General features: G+C 44.8%; 1 protein-coding gene across 1 annotated transcript in view; it reads left to right on the top strand.

Moving 5' to 3' along the window:
* The first annotated feature begins 1,262 nt into the window (after window positions 1-1,262).
* Window positions 1,263-22,503, top strand: part of me1 (malic enzyme 1, NADP(+)-dependent, cytosolic) — a 67,216-nt gene continuing 45,975 nt past the window's right edge. The window contains exon 1 of the mRNA XM_035637670.2: window positions 1,263-1,546. Coding sequence (XP_035493563.2) covers window positions 1,409-1,546 — 138 coding nt within the window. The 5' untranslated portion in view covers window positions 1,263-1,408. The remainder of the gene's footprint in view (window positions 1,547-22,503) is intronic.

The raw sequence follows: 22,503 nt of genomic DNA, 5'->3' as shown, positions 1-22,503 counted from the left end.
AGCTGGGTGTAAAAAAAGAGGAAGAAAAATCAGACTTCAGACGTTCTCACCCTGGGTTCAACCTCCCTGTGACACACACTCACACAGGGAATCCTGCAAGTCAGTAAATCTACATAGAGCATCTCTTTGCTTCTGAACAGACAAACATTTAAACAGGGCAGAAGTGTTGATCTTGATAAAACATTGGCTGGTTTCCTGGCAAGACCGTGCACCTGCATTTTGGAGCAGTCACCCCATCACCCCGTGGTGAACCGACCGACCTAACCTTTCTCCCACAGTCTTTCTTGACCGCCAAACTCGCTGCTCCCTGACGTTGCGCAACTTCCCTGCTGGAACCGTGCGAGGGGTCGGCCTCACGCTTGTCACAGCACTAAGACACTTTGTGTCGTAAAATGATCTCTGCTACAGAAAGCGTTTGTGAGAAACGTCATGACTCCCTAAAACTGTTAGGAGAAAACTGTGGGGGGTGTAGTGTATTTGCTATTTGTAGCCTACTACGATTAAAATATATACTAACAGAAGGACTAATATTAGAAAGAGTATAACCTACTGTACATTAACTAATTTTTCTAAGAAAAAGTTTTACTTTTGGTCAAAATGTTGTTTTTTAATGTCTTCAAAGAGTGCCAATTAAGCAAATGATAAACCTAATGTGAATTTATTCAAATGCAGTCAGATGCTCTGTGTACAAAGATAGTGGTATGTATGGTCACTTTATTCAATTTACGTTTAATGCTACCCCGTTTAAAATGAGTGAAGATAGAACGTAAATGATTCATTTTGAAGTTGAAATTATAGGATTTTCTATTATATTCACATTAATATAATAATAATAATAAGATATTTTATTTATATAGCACCTTTCAGAAGCAGATTCACATAATGCTTTCACAAAAACATACAAATCACATACAATCAAAATCAGCATTCCAAAAATTATACAGTCTTCAGGTCACATATCTGTATTAAAAAAGGTATGAAAAAATATGTATAACCCTGCGGGCCTAATCCAAACGTTTTAATATTTTACAGCTCCCACGAATCAATCCATGAAAAAAACACACAAAAAAACAAATACAAAACCTTTCAATGTGAAACTTAGACATTATTAAATCTACAGTACTTTTCTCCGGGGGAAATGGTGCATTCAGGTTCACATCTCTTAACAGTGCTTCCAACAACTGTGCACCTGATGCCCCGGTGACCTCAGTGAGTAATTGGTAACAATAAAAAAAAAGGAGGCTCACTGATAAAAGACGCTGCCTCCGGCTCTTCTCCCTCTCTCACATATAGATATCCATATCTATATACGAGAGACCTGAGCCGTGCACGCTGCACTTGAAGCCCTTTCCACTTGTTGAGGTCACAATAGGTCACCTCGCGTCGCTCTATTTAAAGAGGCGACAACATGGCAGCACCGCGCGGTCGGGGCGGACGGGAGTCGCAGGAGACGGAGATGCAGAGGTCCGAGGGCGGCAGCGGGAAAACCCCGGTGTACACGAAGAAGAGGGGCTACGATGTCACCCGCAGCCCCCACCTCAACAAGGTGAGCGGGGACACACACACACACACACACTCGCACACACTCGCGCGCAGAGTGAGGTTCTTTTTGGCCAACTCGTTTTGTTCTGTGAAACGACCAGGCTCGCGGAGCTTAGCTGCTGCCTTCAGGCGCTGTGGGAAAACGGCAGACCTTTTCAAAGTGTCAGTCGGACTGGAGGAGGGGGATACGCGTGCGCGTGCGTGTGCGTGTGTGAATCTGTGTGTGTGTGTGTGTGTGTGTGTGTTTGAGTGTGTGTGTGTGTGTGTGAGTGTGTGTGTGTGTGTGTGTGTGTGTGTGTGTGCGAGTGTGTGTGTGTGTGTGTGTGTGTGCGTCCGTGCGTGTGGTTGTGTAATTCACGAAGTTTAGCTAACTTTTTTGGCTAAGGCTAACTAGCATAGTTTTGCTAAAGTGGCTAATGGTGCAGATCGACACCTAGCTTAATGCGGCTGTCTTAAGCTAGCCAACACGTGCCGCCTGGCCTGTGTTCACTAAATAAGCAGCCGCCACCCAGAATGTGTGAGATACGAGGTAAACAAAAACAACTTCTCAACACACAATTTGTTTTTGTTTGTTTGTTTGTTTTCTGCTGGGGCCCTGGAGGAGCCAGTGAACGCAGCATTTAGCCAGGAGGTTTAGGTATCAGCTTTAGACACTGGGTTATATTTAGATTTAAAGAGGCCACACACACACACACACACACACACACACACAATGGCATTATTGTTTAAAGCTGAGATAAAGACATAGTCACCCCTGCCTCTACAAACTGCTATGTAATATTTTATGCTTGAAGCTTGATTAAACCTTCTGCTTCTTTCTCATTGGAACAAAACAATGTCGGGATTTGCTTCATTACGTCATGATGCAACTAATCATGCTGAGCAGCTTCCTGACAGCCCCGGGTCACGAGGTGCAGGGGAGAAGTTTGCATGTTCTTCTCACTGTGGCGAAAGCATACGGCGGGAACAATGGCCTACTGTCCAAAAAAGATCGCGTTATGGCCAAGTGCAACATCCAAGTCACAGATGCAGTTGTTTGATAAAGCTTCAGAAGATGTGTCACAACGTGCCGGTAATAAATGGCGGAGCGGAGTTGTCCCGCGGCCTACGGATCGCAGGCTATTCCACCCACATGTTTAGTGCAGACCCACGCACAAATCACAACATATAACTTTCAATATTTCCTTTCTTTGACGGTAAAATTCCAAAACAAAATCCTCATTTTGCACATTGTTCAGTTAGAGTTTTCTAACATGATTCTTAGGACGAGCGTTTGCTGTTTTTGCGTATCGCCCCCCCCCCCCCCCCCCCCCCCCCCCCCCCCCCCCCCATGCTGTGAACGTGTCTTTAACAAAAGAGCCCCTGGCGGCCTTTGAGCCTTTCCAGTGATTTCCCCTGGTCTGTGTGGTGGGATGGGGGGGCCCCCAGGGGTCAGACCGTGGTGACCGGGTCTCTGTCCATGGTGCTGACTGGCCATCAAAACAACTGGCTGGATCCTTTTAATATTTTACAGCTCCCACAAGTCAACCCAAGAAAAAAACACCAAAAAAACCCACAAATACAAAACCTTTCAATGTGAAACTTAGTCATTATTAAATCTACAGTTCTTTTCATGGGGGGAAATGGTGCATTCAGGTTCATATCTCTTAACAGAGTGACAGGGTCACTCTTAAGTCGAGCGAAACGCTGAAGTGCCGTCTGACTTGTCAAAGTCAGGCTAATTTTAACTACACTTGTGCGGCCTATTTTTTTTCCCCCTCCTCTTGACTGATCTCTACACACTCACTGACCACATGACCCCTGTAGTTGGCAGCTACAGGAAAGCATTAAAACTGTAAACATATCCGTGGCAAATCTTGAAGGTGCTCTGGTTTGTCTCACGATGAATTCATGGCTACAGTATGCAACATATCCCACCTTCTTTTATGTTTAACAGCAGTTCCAGTCTGATAACAGGCGCAGGGCAGTTTTTACCAAAGGCCGACGGAGCTGACAGCCTGCGTGGTGTCAACACCGAGCTGATAAGTGAGACAGTGGAGTTCAAACAGGCGTGTTTTTTGGGGGGCGAGGGGCGGTGGTGGTGGGTGTTGTGGCGGCTGCACAGGCACCTGTTTGTCAGGCTTAGTTAATGACTCCCCCACTCCTGACAGAGCCGCAGTACTGCCCATCAAACCTGCGCATGGTTGTTTTCATGCGCGTAAGTGTGCGTAGTGTGGTGGGGTGAGATGTGTGTGTGCACTGATGCATTTTGGCGAACAGGGAGCAAATTATGGCATGTTTTGTAACGGCAACATGTTTTGTTCCGGTGGGGAATGTGTTTTAATAAAGTCGACCATTGAGAAAATGGGCACCTCAACATTACATTTTAGTTGGAAGTTCGCTGGATGACAATAGAGTGGAGAGTCCAGTTCCTCAACGAACACAATCTGGACAGACACAAGCACTGTGACGGCATGATGTCCGAGTTTATTTAACACAACCTGATGATTGTTTTTACTGCAAACATCACGTAAAGACGTGTGATTAGTCATTGGGTTTTTATACATGTAACTACAGTCAGTGTGTGTGTGTGTTTGTGTGTGTGTCTTTGCAGACAAGGTGTGAGAATAGTATTGACAGTATTACATAACACTGTGGATCTTAATACACACGATTAGTTTGTGTAAGAACTCATGACAGTGCACAGCCTACTGTAGTAAACATTACCGGCCCTACAGTACATTTGAATGTGATAAGCCGGTGGTCACAGTCGTGGCGTTTTGGAATGCACAGTGTTCAGTGTTCAGCCTGTGTATTTCAGCCTAACAGGGTGAGGTTTCAGGTTGGAAATGTGCTCCGGTGTTTACGCTCTGTTGGTTGCGAGCCACTCTTTGTGCCGCCATCTTTAAAAAAAAAAACCCAACCTTTTTTGAAGAACGTGATCATGAACTGATCTGTTTAAAAAAAAAAACACCTCTCGTTTGACTGGTTGTTTGTGCGACAGAGAGAGGTCAATCTGGAGGCCTTTTAGCTCCAGCGCTTAGAAACCGGGCCCTGTAAACTGTTTGTTTGCATCCCAATTTACACCTTGGGGCCCTGAATGGACCCAGTGTACACCGGGGGGCTCCTCAAGAGGGCTTGATAGGTTGACCTAAATCCATGTGGAAGCACGGCCGGTCTACCACCACCACGGATGTTACACTGTGTTTTGTCTGATTTCTTAAAGCTCTGTTGTGATCTGGGTCCTTGGGTGACAGACACAGAAGGGAAGAGTCATCTTAACACCAAGTCTCTCACGTTCTTTTGAGCGGTGTTCAGAGAGCCTCGGTTCTTTTGTTCTTCATTTTTACGAGGAGGCTTCTCGTCATAGGCTCACAACTTAGTGCAGTTTTCTTTTAAAACGGTCGGTTTGAACGGGATCAATCACAAGACGAGAACCGGTCTTCAGACTTTTTAGATACAAGGATTTGAGGAGTCTGCGTTGACAGTTTTCAGTTCAACCTGAAAAAAGAAACAAGCGGTGAATTTTTAGTTTTTTTAAATTTTGTATTAGTTTATTTTTTTCAAGCTTATGCATGTTAGTAAAGGACGACCCTGCGGTTTGAGGAAGTACCTAAACATACACTATACAGAAAGATTGTTGCATCTGATCAACCTGATCCTATTAGTTGGCCAAAACAACAGGCTCCTTCAAACACACACACTAGTTGGAGTTACAGCCAAACATTTAAAAAAGGCTCCTCAAGCAGCCAGGTGAACCGTTCACTGTCAGCCCCGCACATGAACAGAGGGCGAGGAAATTGGAGGAGAAGGTAGGAAATGACTGTTAAAGCGCGTTAGTGGCCGGGCACAGACGGGCTTCTGTGGCCCGGGCAGTGGCACATTGTGGCCTCCCCCTCTCATTTCAGCGAGCCCATGGGGACGAGGTGTGTTTACCTCCCTCAGCTGGTCCACTTTCGCCTCTAACAGGAGCCAGTCACAGCACAACCTGCTAATTGATGCTGAGGGCTCGCGGCGCTGAAAGCCGCCTGTACTCGACCCGGCAGGATTCGATTTCCTTTTAATCTCTCCGCACATACACACATATATGTACGTACGTGCCGAGCAGATTGCATGGTCTCACACACGCACACGGCTTCACCTTCCTCTTTGGTTAACACTCCCTCCTCCCTCGCCAGAGGGGGAACCGGATATTATAGGTGTGTTTTGTGTGTGTTCGCCGTGAAATAAAGAGATGAAGTGGGGTGTGAGGGTGCAGAAAGGGTCCTCTGTGGCGGTGGGGGGGGGGGAAGAGAGCGCTGGCCACGCTCCACAGACGCCCCTCTGTCTCCCTTGATCACACATTAATGAGGCATCTGTGTGAATCCCGGCCCCTCGGTACGTCTCTCTGACGCTGGTTCCGACGGCCGCGGCTTTGAAAAACAACAACAACAACAACAAGCTGCTTAAAAAAACCCCGCTCTTAGCACCCAATCAGGGATGCTGTTTCACCTCAAACACTGAACTGAGCTGCCGGTGTGTCGGCGGCCAACAGATGCCCATTCACTGGCTCCGGGTGCCGCGGGTGAAGGACGACTGTAACAAGTGCAGTCAGTCATAAAGGTCGAGGAGAATAAGAACTGCAGCTCCTGTCTGTTTGTTGACCGTTTATCATCATTATTTTTTATTTTATTTACAGTTTTACAGCAACTGTCTGGCAGGCAACATCCAACTTGACAATTGGGAATAGTAGACTCACAAGGCCCCGCATTCAAACACAGTCGGCCCCTGGGTGAGAAATGGGGCTGTCATTCATGCCTTTGGGTGCTAAATCCCAAATTGAACCATTTGAACGTTTGTTTATTGAGGTTTTTTTTTAGAATCACTAACATTTACGCATCATTTGAGCCTCTGAACAATGTTTAAAACAGAGCCCATGCCCAGACAGTATACTGCAATGGGATGCCCCATTTGTAACCGCAGGCTCCACATATGACGTTGCAAGATGGCCCCCGTCAGATGGAAGACAAACAATGTCTTGGCAAGAGCGGAACAACAATTGCATCTGATTGGGCACTGGGGATGTGCTGGTATGCCAAATGGTGACGGCCCTGATAACCGTCGTACCAGCTGGAAGTCATTAGGCTCTTATGTTAGATTCACTCTGGATTGGCTGATACACTCATCGACTTTGGTTCCCAGAATTATTCTTTGCTCCCCCCCCCCCCCCCCCTGCCACCAGTTTTAAATTCTCCTTTAACCGAGACCCACATCAACAGATTTAGCAACAAATAAACGACCGGCAACAAAAGTGCAGAGCTTTTAATTCTAAAGAGGAAAAGTTTGTGTGTGAGTTCCTGCGTGTCTCTCTTTTCTTCTGGGGCATGTGTCGAGCTTTGCTGGTTTTCTGCACACTGGCTGATTTGCCGAGTTTTCCACATGAGACGTAATGTTCTCCAGCCGGTCTTGTATCTCCGGTGAAGGCCCGATAATGTTTTCATAACAGTGCGTGTGTCACAATTGGTAAAAGGTGCCTGTGAGAAAGCAGCCTGGAGGATCTGGCGCTGACTTAAGCCCGTGCTGTCTGGAACTTTTATTCCCACTGAGTCACAGTGTCGGCGTGACACGAGGACACGAGTTTGTTTTCCTGCACAGTCAAGACTTTGTGCTGATGAAGCGTTACAGCTGGACGAGGTTCCCATGGACCGCTGCAATCGCCGTCACGATTCTGCCCCATGTGAACTCTACGAAAAGACTCTTGGGTTCTCCTTGTGTGTCTCTGCCTTAGATACCCTTTTGTTATGCCTTGTGTTTGTTGAATCTTGAGTTTGTCGTTTTCCTGTTCTTCTGTCTCTTGTTTTCTGTCACTTTTCTCGTGTCTCCCGCCTCCTGTTATTGTCTGCTATGTGTTTCGCCTGTGTTCAATTAGCGCTGCCTACCTTTGTGTATATATGTTTCTGTGATTCCCTTTGTCAGTCGGTGTGTTCTAGTTCCTGTGATGTTCTGCTCAGTTTTGCTCCCCTTGATTTTCCCCATATGGATTTCCTGATACTGGATTTTTGTTATTTTCATTTTCACTTCTCTTTTTTCTTTTGCCTTTTTGTTTTTACTGCACCTGCCTTTGGGCCCTGCTTCGCCGTACCTCACACAAACAACTTTCAAACCTTTAATCAAGACGTGTATATGTTGTTCAGTGGATCACAGTGGTTATTTGAGGTTGAACTCGAGGAGGATGATGAGGATGATGACGGTCATCGGATTACAAGGCTACGTTAAACCGAGCAGTGAAAATGGGACAAACCTTCATCTGTTCAGGCTTCGTACAGAGCAGCTGCACTTGTCAATCCCCCTCCCTTATGGGTGGACCGCAGAGCTCAGTGAATATGAGTGTACACTGTATGAGAGAGTGTGTGTGTGTGTGTGTGTGTGTGTGTGTGTGTGTGTGTGTGTGTGTGTGTGTGTGTGTGTGTGTGTGTGTGTGTGTGTGTGTGTGTGTGTGTGTGTGTGTGTGTGTGTGTGTGTGTGTGTGTGTGTGTGTGTGTGTGTGTGTGTGTGTGTGTGTGTGTGTGTGCGCAGGTTGTCACAGGTGTGTCCAGGTGTTTCAGGGCGACCGCACGCATTGCTAGTGACCAGACATTCCTCCGATGGACTGGAGTGAATCGGCCAGACAGAAAGAGAGTGCACCCTTATTCTGCTCCAGTGCCCAACCTGCTAACCCGACACACACGCACACGCACACGCACACACACACTCTGACATATTCAAAAACTGATTGAATTAGTTGTTAACCTGCAGACACAAGTGATTTTTATCAGTGTTTTCCTCAAGATTGGCTTGAATAAACTGAACACATTGATATTACACACACACACACACACACACACACACACACACACACACACACACACACACACACACCTGACGCTGAGTTTATTCCGCAGCAGCTCTTTTTCTAAATAGCCCTCCTCTCCTCAGCTCACCTTTGTGTTTTTTGGAAGATGGTCCTCATTCATGTGAGCACAATGGAGAAGTCATTAGCTTGTCCCAGACAGAGACAGGGAGACAGTCGGAGCCTCGTCACCTTCCTATGAAGCTCATCTCAAGCATCGCCCCCCCGTCTTTCAGTCCCCCCCCCCCCGTCTTCTTCTACTCCTCTGCTCCTCAATGCTGCTTTTGTCTGTTATATTAGAGTGATGGAAGAGGGCTCTGACTGTTGTTGCAGATCGAGCAGCAAGAATTTAAAGGTAGTATTTAGTTTCAGCGTCATGTTGTGGATGTATGACCGTTTCGCACAAAAGGTTTTCTCAGGGTTTGAGAGGAGACTTGATGACTGACTGTGTGTTGATTGGCTGCCATTGTGTAGTTGCAACCGCATACAAACAAATGAGGATGTTAGAATTCGTGGATTTCATCTAGAAAATGCAAAAACAGAAAGTCAGATAAAGCACTACAGGCCCAGTCACAGCAGCATTTAAGATCAATTACAAATTACACTGCTGCCATCACAAATATTTTATATGCCAAGCTCCGCTTTTGTGAATTTTGACAAACAAATTTGTGCCTTTGTCTAATGGTTAGTCGTTTTGATGGCGCTGAACTCTGAGTGAACAGGAGAGGCCAAAATGTGCTAAGCTATCGCGGCTTATTATTGGAGCTGCAGCCATTATCTTACCCTTTCTGTTGGAATGTAAACCGATCCGCAAAAGAGGAATAGTTAACAGGCCGTTATGAAACTGTAGTCGACGGTACAAATGTGCCTTCGAAAAAACTTTGAGTACACCTATTTGCCATTGGCGACGGAACTACTTAGTCCTTCCAGGAAATTAAATTCCAGGAGGGAGGACACATTGCAGTAGCATATAGAAATAAGCTTCTGACTGATTAGCCCTAACCTGATAGACCAGTTGATTAAGTTGTCACAGGTAGATTTATTTCATCTTCTTCAGATTAAAACACTCCCACCCAGCATGTCCACACTCCAAATACCTTTGGTCACCTGTGCCTTTTACTGCCATGGGCTCACTGCATTCCTTGTGACAGTGTTAATGGTCTTTTCCTGTGTTTTACCAGTAGCAAAACCGTTTGCTTTGTTAAGAGACAAATTCTTTTCCCTCCCATGTTTTTACTGTCCGGGTGCATTTAGAGAATCAGCTGCCATCTAGGTGGTCGTTTCTGTCATCAGTGAGCAACTCCCAGTGACAACAAGGAAAACGCATTTCTGTGGGGCCCGTACATTTGCTTGACACGTGCACTTCTATTATATCTATCTATCTATAGTATTGTTGCAGCACTTTCCAAACTGTAGTCACACAGAGGTGAATGGAGACCATTGTAGTCCTCAGAAAGAGGGCGAATGCAGCCTTAACTCTCCCCTCTTTGGTAACACTAAAATATCCTTGTTCCTTCTTGGCATTGCCTTTTAGAAGCAGTCGGGTATTTTGAGACATTCTGTGAAATAGGATTAGCCTTCTGAGAGACCACAACGAGATTAATTGAGGATTTCCTGTGCTATTAAGTCATGGTTCAGCCAGTGGACACTTCACTTTGTGCTGTCTTCTTATTGTAGCTTTTCTTATAGTGTGTGTACTTCTGTAAGTGGCAAATGTTATTTTAAATTGTTTGTTTTCAACTCATGTGTAGTGTTCACGATCCAGGAGAAAAAGAGGGCGAGTCACAAACTCCTGAGCCAGACAGCCAGACATGGCCGGGGCAAAGCCAGGTACTGTAATCTGAACATGGTCAATGAATGCCAATGGCCCAACTAAAAGTGAATATTTTGGACCCAAGGAGTTGCAGATTTCATCCGACGCTTGGACCTTTTCCCGGGAACACTCAGGCTCCTAAGGGACCTGGACTGTTCGGCATGAAAAGGGCTGCCTCAAGGGGATTGGCTGCCTTTGAAGAGCGCTGCATGTCCGCTACCTCCTCCACCCACTCCGGGCTGCCCTCCCTAAGTCAACAGAGGCTCGGTTTTTCAAGGCTGTTTGGCCAACAAGCGTGTCTGTACATTCACAAGTTGACACCACTTGATTTAAGGAGCCCTGCGCGTGCATATTTGCTCTGGATAAGAAATTTAAGACGCTTCTTCTTTCGGGGCCGGTCTCGGAGCTCAAGTGTTGCTAGGTGGGGGATCACGACTCATGAAAATGAGAAGTAAATTAGAGGCCGAGTTGCTGTCCCCTCTCGCTGAAGCAGATTTGGACAAGAGATGTGCTGTTGTATAGTCCACGTTGTAATCTTTTATAATAATTCTAGGGAAGCCAGGGCAATGGACACACAACTTTAAACACTGCAAAAAAAATATGTCTTGAGAAACCAAGTCAAATATAGTCCAAATAAATTCAAAATTTCAGAAAAATATGTCTAAGATATGATTATAAAAAATGATGTAGAAATAGAAATAAAAGACAGCGTAAGCAGTGGCATTTGTATTCACACCTGCCCAAATTGAAGGCACCAAGGGGGAAAGTGAATTTAAGCAAGTCGGATTTAGCCAGACTAAAAGGTGCTTGTGTGAAAACAGCTTAAGTCCCTGAATGTAACCAGTAATTGCTGCTACATCTGATCACACGGTGTCGAATCCCATGTGAACAAAAACCTTGTGTACACCACGACAACAGCACTTGGCTGACAGCATTTGTCACCTTGGGTCTCTTAAGGCTTGTATGTGGACCGAGTGACCTTTTTTAACAAGAAAAAGATACACCACTCACTGTGTGATTTAAACCTGTGAGTAAGATCAAACCAACAGTGAGATACGTGGTAAAACTTATTTGAAACTCCATTTAAAAAAAAAAACTCTCATAGAGCTGGGTTGTGCCTTGGATCACTCCTCATTTTGTTGTCAGCATGCTTCTTCTCATTGCTCCTGTCTGACAGCATTATTAGCGCAGCACAGACATGTTGATAGAGAAAACACTGGCTGATCTTTCTGATGAATGCGTTTGGCCCTCGGAACAAAGTTTGAGTGCGCTAATGACCAGTTGTTTAGGAATGAGAGGGCATTCGCAGGTCTTCCATGGCACATTTATTGGGAGGCATTTACTGGGGAAAGCCTGGCCAGGCCGTAGGACCCCGAGAGGAGATGGGTGGCAGATGATGTGTTCACTTTCCCTTCTTCCTGAAAGGAAGGAATGGGTTTATTTGCAGGGCAATCCTCTTGAACCTTGCAATGGCTGCCGTTTTAGCAGGAACCAGATGGGGACCATTTGGCCTTCCCTGAGTAGAAGACCTACGGTATTTGGAGACAAAACGGCAACCTGTTACTGTGCGGCCTCACAAGGAGAAAATGACACTCACCCCCAATTTACCTTCAAGATCTAAAATAAGTAAAAATATTGATCTTACATTATCATACCTTTTGCCTTCATTGAAGTATTCTATAGCATGTGACCCTTTACTGAACCGTGCCTTTTCTTTAGAGGTAGATTGAGATTAGTCATTGTGTGATATCTCGACAGGTCAATACTACGTTTAAGAAAAAACAACTACTATCTCGCAGACTTATATTTGTTGGACCCATTGGCCCATTTTCTGAGGGAGGCCTTGTACAATCTGTATACATTGAGGCACCGTTTCCGTTCTGCTCTAGAAATTATTAACAGTGTCCTTGTGTGTTTCATGTGACATCCATGACCCAAGCAGCACATTCCATGTTGACAGCACATAGACGTGGACTATAAAATCTAACCTTCCTGAAGAAAACTGTTTGCAGTACCAGTTTAAAGGCTCAGACAGCTGATATGCTTTTTTTTTTTTTTTACCTGTGAATAAATGTCCAGGTCTTGTGTAAAAATACTGTAACTTAAATATCTTACTTTACGTTCAACCCTGTTCAGCGATGATCGCCAGCCTCAGTGCTGTTGTCTCTCATATTGCGTTGAATGAACCATCTGTCTGGTTCTTCATATACAGGTGGTCTGGTGTTTCTCCCTTTGGCAGGTTTATTGGGCTCAGGGTGCAGTCCTGTCCATCACCGAGCAATGATGGTCTACTGACACGAGGAGGAGAAAGACGGGCGATAGTAATTGCTTGTAAGCCACTACAGGATACAGGATAATACAGTACGTCATTGTGGAAGAGGTGGAAAAAAACAAGAGCTTGAGTTAAACGGGAGGCAGGTGGCAGTGTGAGTGGGTCATATGGATGACACCCAACACTAACAGTATATGTAATGTTGTGTAAAGAGTTCAATATATCACTTCTTGAAAAATCGATTGAGAAACCTGTTGGGGTAACATTTCAGTAAAAAGACAGGAGTGTTTCAAGGGCATTTCACTTTTTTTATGGGACAATGAAAATATGTTGGCAGAGTTTTCAGACGATGCGGTTTCACACTTGCTCAATACTGAATTGGTACTGTGGGCTTGTCTGGGACCTCCTGCACGTGAAGCTGTATCCATAGAGACTAATATGTTGTATCCCTGTTACCGTGCAGGAGATATTGCTTGATTTGGCAACTGGCTGGTCAGATAGGACAATGACTGGTCATCTTTCTGGTGGAAGATGATTAGTGAAATGGTTGAAGGCAATTATTATGTACTTTCTCTCCAGCGGAAGGAAACTAGGGCTCTGCACCAGGCCTTTTTTGTTCTTGTTGACATTTTGACATGATAGAATCGATAATGGAAGAATTTCCATTAGTTTCTTGGTGTTGTGCACGCTGACTCACTGTCTTTTCTGGCAATTCACTGGAATCAAATGGAGCAGTCCTTACACTTGTGCCTCTCCTACCATGACAGCTGAGAATGATTCTAGGTGTCAAAGGTCAAGGTCAAGGTCACTTTTATTGTCCCATTCTTGTGAACATGATATCTCCCGAACGGCTGGAGGGGATTTTCATCACAACTGGCAACTTGCACTTGGATGAACTGACTCGAATTTGCTGGGCCAGGGTCAAAAGTCAAGCTCACTATTACCATTTTGGCCATAACTCCAAAAGAATTCATACGTTAATTATGGAAAAATACATTCGATTTCTTTTCATTCATTCAAGTCCTACATGTACAGAGGTATACAGCAGCATGGCGGTAAGGCTAGTTTTGGAAGGGTGTCATTATTACATTATTACATTATTTACATCATCTAGAATTTCTCAAAAAAAAACCTTTGACCTAATAAATAACAAACTTTTAACTTGTATTTCTCATAGGATTGTGATTGACATGTAATATTCTACCAAAAATCTTCACATGGCGAACGTGTTCATAGATAGATTGATATTGAAGGAATAGCAGAAACAAAAATGTTATTTTTCCCCCCTTTCATGTGGTGCTTTTCATTGCACCCCGAGCAAATGTGTGAGTTACCATGAAGTTGTCACAGGAGATCCATTGTGGCCATTTGTAATGGAATTTCCAAGAGAGAGGGAACTTCCCCCTTAACAGAACGTGGACCAGCTCTGGAGTTTTTCACGGTTCCCCTTCAGAACACCAAGTGGACACTCACACACCCACTTACTTTCTCCTACAAACACATACACAAATTCAAGCAGATGCACTCGAGCATGCAGGCCACACACACAAAGTAATTTACATCAGGTTGTGCGCGAGGTTTTCCATTTTTGATGCTGCACCTGCAGGCACGAAGGCCACAGCCCATAAATTAAACCTGCTATTTTCTCTCGGTGCACAATTAGGAGCGTTGAAGAAAACATTCACTCTTTCTTTTCAATGAGAGGAAACACTCAGGCCCTCAAGGTGAGGTGGCCCAATGAAAATGGTTGGACCGTTTCGCTGAGCTTGACACTGTGCACACTGTGTTGGTTTTAGGTCAGGTGTCACATGATGACGAGCTGAAAAGGAGTGAGGTGTCAAAGGATTAGTTTTTAGGGAAAAAACTGTTGCACCACCAGTCATATTTGTAAGAGGGCAGGGGTCAGTATAGTCTTGCATCTGTCTCCACAGAGCTGCACCCATTATCGTTATGATGAAGGGGAATAACAATTACAATCATACTGGCAGCACGAACACTGGGTTGCAGCGAAGTCTGTGCCTGTGCAAAATAGCGACTTGTTTTGGTGCAACATTTGCACAAGGGAAGGCGAGCACTGTCCTTAAAGTGGCTAATTCTCTGCAAAGAGAACACTACAAAAACAATAAAAGACACAACAAAACCTGCTATTTTTAATGACTAGGTTGCATTTTGGAGGTTGTTGTTGTTTCCTGTAGCAAAAGGGGATGTTGAAAAGGGTAATGGGCCGGTGGCGGAAGGTTAGGAGAACGCCCCATGAAATAGGCGCCCAGTGGGAAGCCTATACCCACTGGTCCACATCCGGTGAGTCCAAATAACTTGCATATGATTCCCTGGCATGTGTGCTGTTTTTGAACCGATGTCACTTCGTTTGAAGGCCTTTTTATTTGCCTTCAGTAGTGCGTGTCAGTACTTCTTCACCTCCACGGGAAATGAGCACAGACATCTCTGACCTTCATGGTCACATTGCTGCTGCAGACCCTCACCTCTTGTCCCCCTGGATGTCGAGGCTGCCACTCAGCATGTTCAGACTTGCCTTGATCGAAGTACATTAAAGCAAATGTCTAACCCAGTGCGACTTCTCAGACTCTTTTTGACACCTTGTTTGCATTCTCAGAAGTTTACAGGCGTTTTAGGTAGCCACCTGCTTACATTTGTTTTTGACTTGTTCTTCTGACGGCCTCCCAGTGAACATATGTGAACCGGGTGTCAGCCCAACTCTTCCGCCCACTCCATTAGATAATGTGTGACGTTCTTTTCCTGGCTCTACTTTCAGAGAAATCCTTGATTGAGCTATTTTGAAAAAGCAAAGCCACACAGATGACTGTTTGTTCATGCTTGTCTACTTTCTTAAACGTAAGCAGATACAAAAACAAAACAGAAATGTATGCAGAAGCCATTTCATTTGTGGAGGACTGGGTCAGAGAAATCAGCACTGTTTGAGGGGGAGGTGGTGTGTATATAGATAGCAGTTTGACAACAGTATGATGAATTAGCATATGACACGCAGCATATTGTGTCAGTGAGGTCACGTCCCAGCGGAAAGGTTCAGGTTAATTGTTCATCTAGAATAACCTCTACTCATCCCAGGGGAGTGTAACCCGACTGCAAAGGCTGAATTCTTCTTTGGGGAGTTAAAGATTTTGAAATGTTGGATTCAACTAATCATGTGTACTGTGTCATGTATTTACAGTCCATACTTCGGTGCACGTGATGCATTTTTCTTTTTCTTAGTAAGTGGCTGTCAGCCAAAAAAAGAGAAAAATACTTGAAATGTTTGATCTAGCATCAAATTAAACAGGATTATACTAACAACTGACAACAGTCAACTTCCAATTTGACAGAAAATATTTGACGACAACAAGAAAGCAAAATCCTTCCTTTTAATAGATTTTTATTTATATGTATTGATTTTTTGTTGGGTTGGTTTCCTCAATGTCCTGGAGTTATCTCAACACCACATTTACATTTTTTTTTTTTTTTTTTTTACAGAGCTGTGAGTTCCTCCTCCATCCCCAAGGACTGTGAGATAATTGTGTTTCATCATATACACACTAAAAATGTATAATAAAATGGATAAAACTTGTAATATTTTAGGTTTTTCTCATCGACAGTGAATACTACGATGAGGCAAAGAGCAGCAATTGGTTTGAACAAGTATTGCTTCTGTATCTAAGGCCTGATTTACTGTATTTCTGAGCCATAGAGTTCTTGAATAGACAACAATAATGGGGCATTTTGTGTTGTAACATGAACAATGACATCTGAGAATGAAAGTTTGTTCCATCCTCTCTGGTATTCAATGAAGAAGAAGTCATAGAGCTGTGTTGTGGATGCACTATATACTCAAGGCCTGGTTACAGTCATTATGTGGTATTGAGACGCAGCTTAGCTCTCGTTTCTGTGAGGCCACATGCGAGCTGCTGTGTCACCACAGCGGGATGACTCTGTTTTCGGGATAGATGGCCGTCTTAAGTTGCTACTGTTTCCACTTGATTGCCGATGCCTGTACGATTTATACAGTGTAGGATGACTTGCCACGGCCATCGGGAACAATGTGTGCAGCGGAGCCATTAGGCTCGCTTCCTTCAAATCAGGAAGTGCATTCCTGTGCAGTCCAATATGTAGCTATTCAAAGAAGACGTGGTTTAAGTTTAACCATGAAACTTGCAGAATTTGCCCTCTTGAAATCCAAGAACATCTGCAGTCGGGCTCCATATGGGTTGTGCAATTTCAGATGATTGAAGCGGACGCTGAGCCCCCAAAAGCATGCATGAGATAGATGAGATATTCCGTCATACACGGAAACAGCTGGGTGATTGACGGCAGTGATGTTCTCAAGATTGCACACACACAGGTCTCTATAGGTGGAATGAGAGAGTTAAAGGTGGACGTTGGTCAGTAGTTTGAGTTTGAGGGTCAGTATTTGTGTTGGACATGAACCAGTCCACTGCTCACTTCCATTCAGATTCATGGCCGCATATACTAGTATGAATGAATGCATTCATTTGGCTCTTTGCTCCCTCTTTCTCTCTTTCGTTTTATCACTCCTCCAGCACTCACTTATCCACTTAATCTAATGTAATGAAATGTAAGAAGAGACACAAGGACACATCACATGTGTCTAAACCTAAAGGTTTGGTTGGCTGCCTCTGCTGTGTGTCAAGAACCACTAAAGACTGCACACAGGTTTAACACCTGTTGTTCTTTCACTTTCCATGACCTCATGAGTTTGACCACAGAGGGGTTTTGAAGGCCAATACCAATATGTGATTCAAAGTGCTAATTGCATATTCATTTTCTAGATACTTTCCATGTAAAACATTTCCCTAAAAAATCTGATATTAATTCATTATAACAAAGGTCCCTGAACAGGGAGAACGAGGAAACTCCACACAGAAAGGTCTTGGTCGGCCGCAAAGTTCGAACACACAACCTTCTTGTAGTGACGTGAGAGTGTAAACCACTGTACCACCATGCAACCTGAAGAAATTATTTAAAAAGGGACAAATAAATGACTTACAACACTAAGCTTCTGCCTATTGAACAGACGGATGGACAGACAGACAAGTTGGACAGAACAAGACTTCTACATTTATTAAAGGATAAGCTTTATCTTTGCTGTAGGTCTATTCAATCTTCCACCTTGTGCTCCAGTTTAAACTACAGTTTATGTATCTACAGGACAGCAGAACATCCTAAACACACTAAGGGTATTTCGAACACAGGTCCTCCCGTCTCGACGAGCCCGCTTGTTGTGTTTAGGTGTCAAGTTGTCAGTATCTTCTGAACTATTCCCATTCATGCAAACAGAATTTTGCAGTGAAAACTTCAAGCTTTTGATGTACGAGCTCTAAGAGTTGAAAAGTGACACTCCAGTGTTTCTCTCACCCAGTGGTCACGGTTGAAGAAGCACCGTAGCATCATACAATGTATCAAAGTGCAATGAGAGGATTCTGATTCAGAGTCTACGACCTGTCTGGCATCTGGCAAAGATTTAACAAACTTGGATTGGTTATCCTCACATAGCCAGAGGCAAAATCGGTTGATGTCTGTTTTTCATGAAGGTAGCTGTGGTTGACCTGATTTCAGTCACTGAAGAAAATCTGAGCAGTGGGTGGAGATTCTGGTGGAACTAGAACAAGGCTCGGTTCTATCTGTTCTTTAATTTCTCCTTCCTCTAATTGTTTGAGACATCCACATCTGATTACCGTAGAATAATGTGCCGCTTCGCTGATGTTGACAGCTCGGCCGTGTTTGAAATCAGATGTCTGGAAAACCGTTTCCCCCCAAAAAATCCAGCTCCTGAATACGTTCAAGACATAATAAATTGTGGTGTTCCTAGCACCAAATGTAGCTGTATTGTTTATGAGGATATATGATGGATACTGTTATATGTCTCACCGGGTTCGATTGGTTGTCATTTGACATATTGTTTTTACAGACTACCACGTATCGTGCACAGAATAATCTGGCTGTGCAGGGGTGACGAGAACCCACGAAACAGAAAGCAGGTGGCAGTAGGATTATGTAACACAAAAAGGTCACTGCTGTCATGCTGTCATCAGTTTGGTTGAATAAACATTCAGAAGACATGTGTCACACGTGTAACTGTTGTGTGAAAAGAGTGTGGATCCGTCGGAGGTGCTGAAAAGGTTCATCCTCGCTCAGTTCACCTTTCAGTGGATGAAAGTGTTCGCAGTGTTTTTCATGGCTTCACTTTTCTTCCTGTGCTCTGGAGAGATTCCCTGCCGGTGACCTCACCCGAAGGCAGATATATCATTGGTTATGTGCGCTCCCCGTTTTTTGGACTCAGCACAACTAAAACCAGCGCAAGTTTTGAACAAACGGTCTTGACTAATAGAGCAGCTTTAACGGATTCCTCCGCTCCTCAGCTCTTGCCACATTTGAGCAGGACACATTTGCTCTGCCGGCTGCATGGTACTGTAGATCTTTCTCCCCGTGTCTCTACGTGGCAGCACCAGAGAGAGAGAGAGAGAGAGAGAGAGAGAGAGAGAGAGAGAGAGAGAGAGAGAGAGAGAGAGAGAGAGAGAGAGAGAGAGAGAGAGAGAGAGAGAGAGAGAGAGAGAGAGAGAGAGAGAGAGAGAGAGAGAGAGAGAGAGAGAGAGAGAGAGAGAGAGAGAGAGAGAGAGAGAGAGAGAGAGAGAGAGAGAGAGAGAGAGAGAGAGAGAGAGAGAGAGAGAGAGAGAGAGAGAGAGAGAGAGAGAGAGAGAGAGAGAGGGGCTGAACTGTGTGGTGGAGTGGTCTGGAGGGTTTTGCTGTTATATAACAGAGTGTGGTCGGCTGGCTGATCACAGCCTTACAGAGCCGCGGATACCGGTCCGTTACATCCAGTGAACCAGTCCCCCCACCGGCCAGATGCCTGCGGCCTCGCCGGTTTGCCTTTGACCTTCATAAAAAGAGAAAACCCGCAAACCTCCCGCTTTGTTTCTGTCCTTTTCCCGCTCTTTTTTTTTTTTTTTTTTTGTCACCCTCCGGCCCACCATTTCTCTCGTCTTTGGACGGTGTCTCCACTAATCCCAACTATGATAACCATGGGATGAATGATGTGTCATTCCACTGGGCTGTCCACTCCCCTACTCTTCCCCCCCAAAGCTGTTTTCACAGAGTCTAGACACAAATGCGGCTATTGATAAAACAAGTGGACGCCATTGGTTCATGCTGCTGGACAGTGTATAGGTCCTCTCCTGAAGCAGGGTTGAATCGACTCACCGTCACTCTCCTTTTGTCGAGAACAAGGATTTAGTGGAGCTCAGCGTGAAGTATGTGTGTTTATGAAGCATCACAGTGTATGTACCTTCAGCATAAAGCAGTTTTTTAGGAAGATATATATATATATTTATATATATACTGTATATATATCTGCATCAAGACAACTATATTTGCTGTGTGTGTGTGTGTGTGTATGTATGTGTGTTTATAAACACTAGTGGGTGGAGAAGGGGGAGGCCTGTGACTCAGTCTTTCCTCCAGCTGTTGTCCAGGAGTCTCCCCCCCGGCCGAACCTGTGAACTCACAGGGAGGCTTCCTGCGATAGCAACCGTTTTTTAATTCAGTTTCTGCTGACTCCCAATATTCACTCATCTCCCGCAGGAGCGGTGGATCCAAAAGGGCTTACTTTGCATGTCTGGAGCACATATTGTGTTCAGGGTTAAGAAAAAAAAAAGGGAGATGTTTACTGTATCCGTCAGCGATGTCTGAGACCTCGAGGCAGGAAACCTCCCAATCCCCGTCGTATTGTTTTCCTTGCATTGATGCTTTTCTTTTTTTGCTGATTGCACCAATTCATATTGTCAACTGAGATGCTTGTGCATGCTGCTGAGTTCTCCTGGAGACCATGGGTGCTCTGCCGGAGAACACGTGGCAGTAATAGCAGGGTAGAGTAGATGGCGCTGGTGGCGGTGTTTATGGGAACGGCCTCCGCTCCCTGTTTGGTCAGCTGCAGAGAGGTTGCTGGTCGGAGCAGCTCTGACATCACCCCCCTGGAAGTGAATCCAGATCCACTTGTGGGTGTGTATGTGCGTGGTGTATGCAACCGCCGTTGAAGACTTTCTCACAGTCCCTGGTTTAATGTTAGGCATTACCCCCCCCCCCCCCCACGCTTTCATTTCAGGTTTACTCAAAGTCAACTTTTTGTATTTGGCAGCCATAATGCTTCTTTGTGCAGCCAGCACAAAAGTTTTCCCCTCTCTGCCCCTCCAAGTGGCAATAATATCACTCGCTTTGTAAGCAGGCGTGAAGCGGGGAAACCAACTTCCACGGGGTCAGTCCAGCTGTGAGATTCAGACTGACAAGAATGTAATAAATAATTTATAGTACATGTCATGGTGCAACACCGGAAGAGAAAATAAATGTTTTCCTCATAGTGCACAGAATGTTTTAAATGTAGTTTTATTATCTATTTAAAGCTACAGCGTGTGATATTTAGAAGAACTTATTTAACAGAAATTCAATATATTGGCCATAACTACATGCGTTCATAAATTTATAATCACCTGCAACAAAAAAAGGTTGTTTTTTCGTCAACTTTGAATGAGTTAACTATAGTTACACGAGGTGGGCCCAACCGCCGTGTGAGTCGCCCTGTTTCTACGTCGCGTTGAATACGGTTGTTGCACAAAACAGTTCCAGAATACGTCGCATTTGCGTTGAGTTTTCAGGACGCTGTCGGAAACAGGAAATGGAATCAGCGGTGCGTCACCATAAAGTGTCCCCTGTCGGGTGCTCAGTTGGTTGCAACTTCACCACCGGATGCCGCCAGAAAAGTGCAAAAATGACACGTCGTAGCTTTAAGGAAGACATGGTGTGTGTATAGTGACTTCAGTTAGTTTAAGACTTGTCGGTCTGGATTTGAGACTGTGTGATGCTTCTCGACTGTAGCGCCACGCTCGCGCAATCAATTTCCTGTCTTTTTTATAGTGCAGATTAAAGACCTGTATTAACATCTTTTAAACCTCTTTATTGCTTTTACAGCTTTTCAGTGTGACTGATGTGGTCTACCTGGTTTCACGTAGTGTGCTGGCCCATTTAGTTTCCCTTTGCTCTATCTTAACCTATTAAAAAAAACAAAAACCTCTGGGACACTTTGTATTAAATACTGATGACTTGACCTGAATCATTAACTTGAACATAAAAAAAAAGAGACGGATGAATGGGGAGAGGCAAGGTTGAGATGGCTATCACCAGACGTCACTTTCAGCAAGTGGGTTCTCTGCAGATAAACAAGTCACACAAGAAGGCCGTCTCTCGCCGAGCCTCGGATCTGCCTTCTGAAAAGAGAAGCCCCTCCCTCTCCCACACAGCAGCGTTGAATAGAGAAGTGCTCTGTGGCCACACACACACATCTCTGCCACGTCCGTATCGCAGTGCCAAACATTTGAGCCCCTTCTCCCCTGTTGGAGGCCCGCGGGCTTTTGTGTCCGTGTCCGCGATCTGCAACTGTGGTTTGAGAGTGGCTCAGGGGGGGGAAAAGGCCTCCCCTGTCGTGTTCGGCTCCGGTCCTGCTCAATAGGGGTTGTTTCTCCCAGATACAGAGGCCACTTCCATTGAGGCTGCAGCTCGCACACACAGGGAAAGAGAAGAAGGGGGCGGCGTGAGGTTGACATCCAACTGTTTGACGGATTTTTTATTTTGAAGTGGGGATTTTTGTGTTGTGAGCGGGAAGCCCCCCCCCCCCCACCGAATCTCACGAGCTGCATCAGTCGTGGCTTTTTCTGTGGGAATTGCATCAACGTAAACTTTTCCCAGAGAGAGTGGAAAAGGCTTTTGAGGGGTGGGGGGGGTTTTTGGGTCAAGGTTTTCTGAGTCAGCGCAAAAAATGTCAATCTGAACCAGTTATTTTCGGTCAAATAGTGAGTCACAAACCCGTATTCTTGTTTCAGAAGAGGAGAGAGAAAGCAACTGCTGAAAGAAGAGATGATTTCATTTTACTTCCACTCTGAGAAGTTTCCGTGCTTTTAATGCCACACGGCATATGATATGACCTTTTGTATTCCTTAGGACACTTGCAAA

The sequence above is a fragment of the Scophthalmus maximus genome, chromosome 1, assembly GCF_022379125.1.
Source record: "Scophthalmus maximus strain ysfricsl-2021 chromosome 1, ASM2237912v1, whole genome shotgun sequence".
Classification (NCBI taxonomy): domain Eukaryota; kingdom Metazoa; phylum Chordata; class Actinopteri; order Pleuronectiformes; family Scophthalmidae; genus Scophthalmus; species Scophthalmus maximus.
This window is presented reverse-complemented; position numbering and strand designations above follow the sequence as displayed.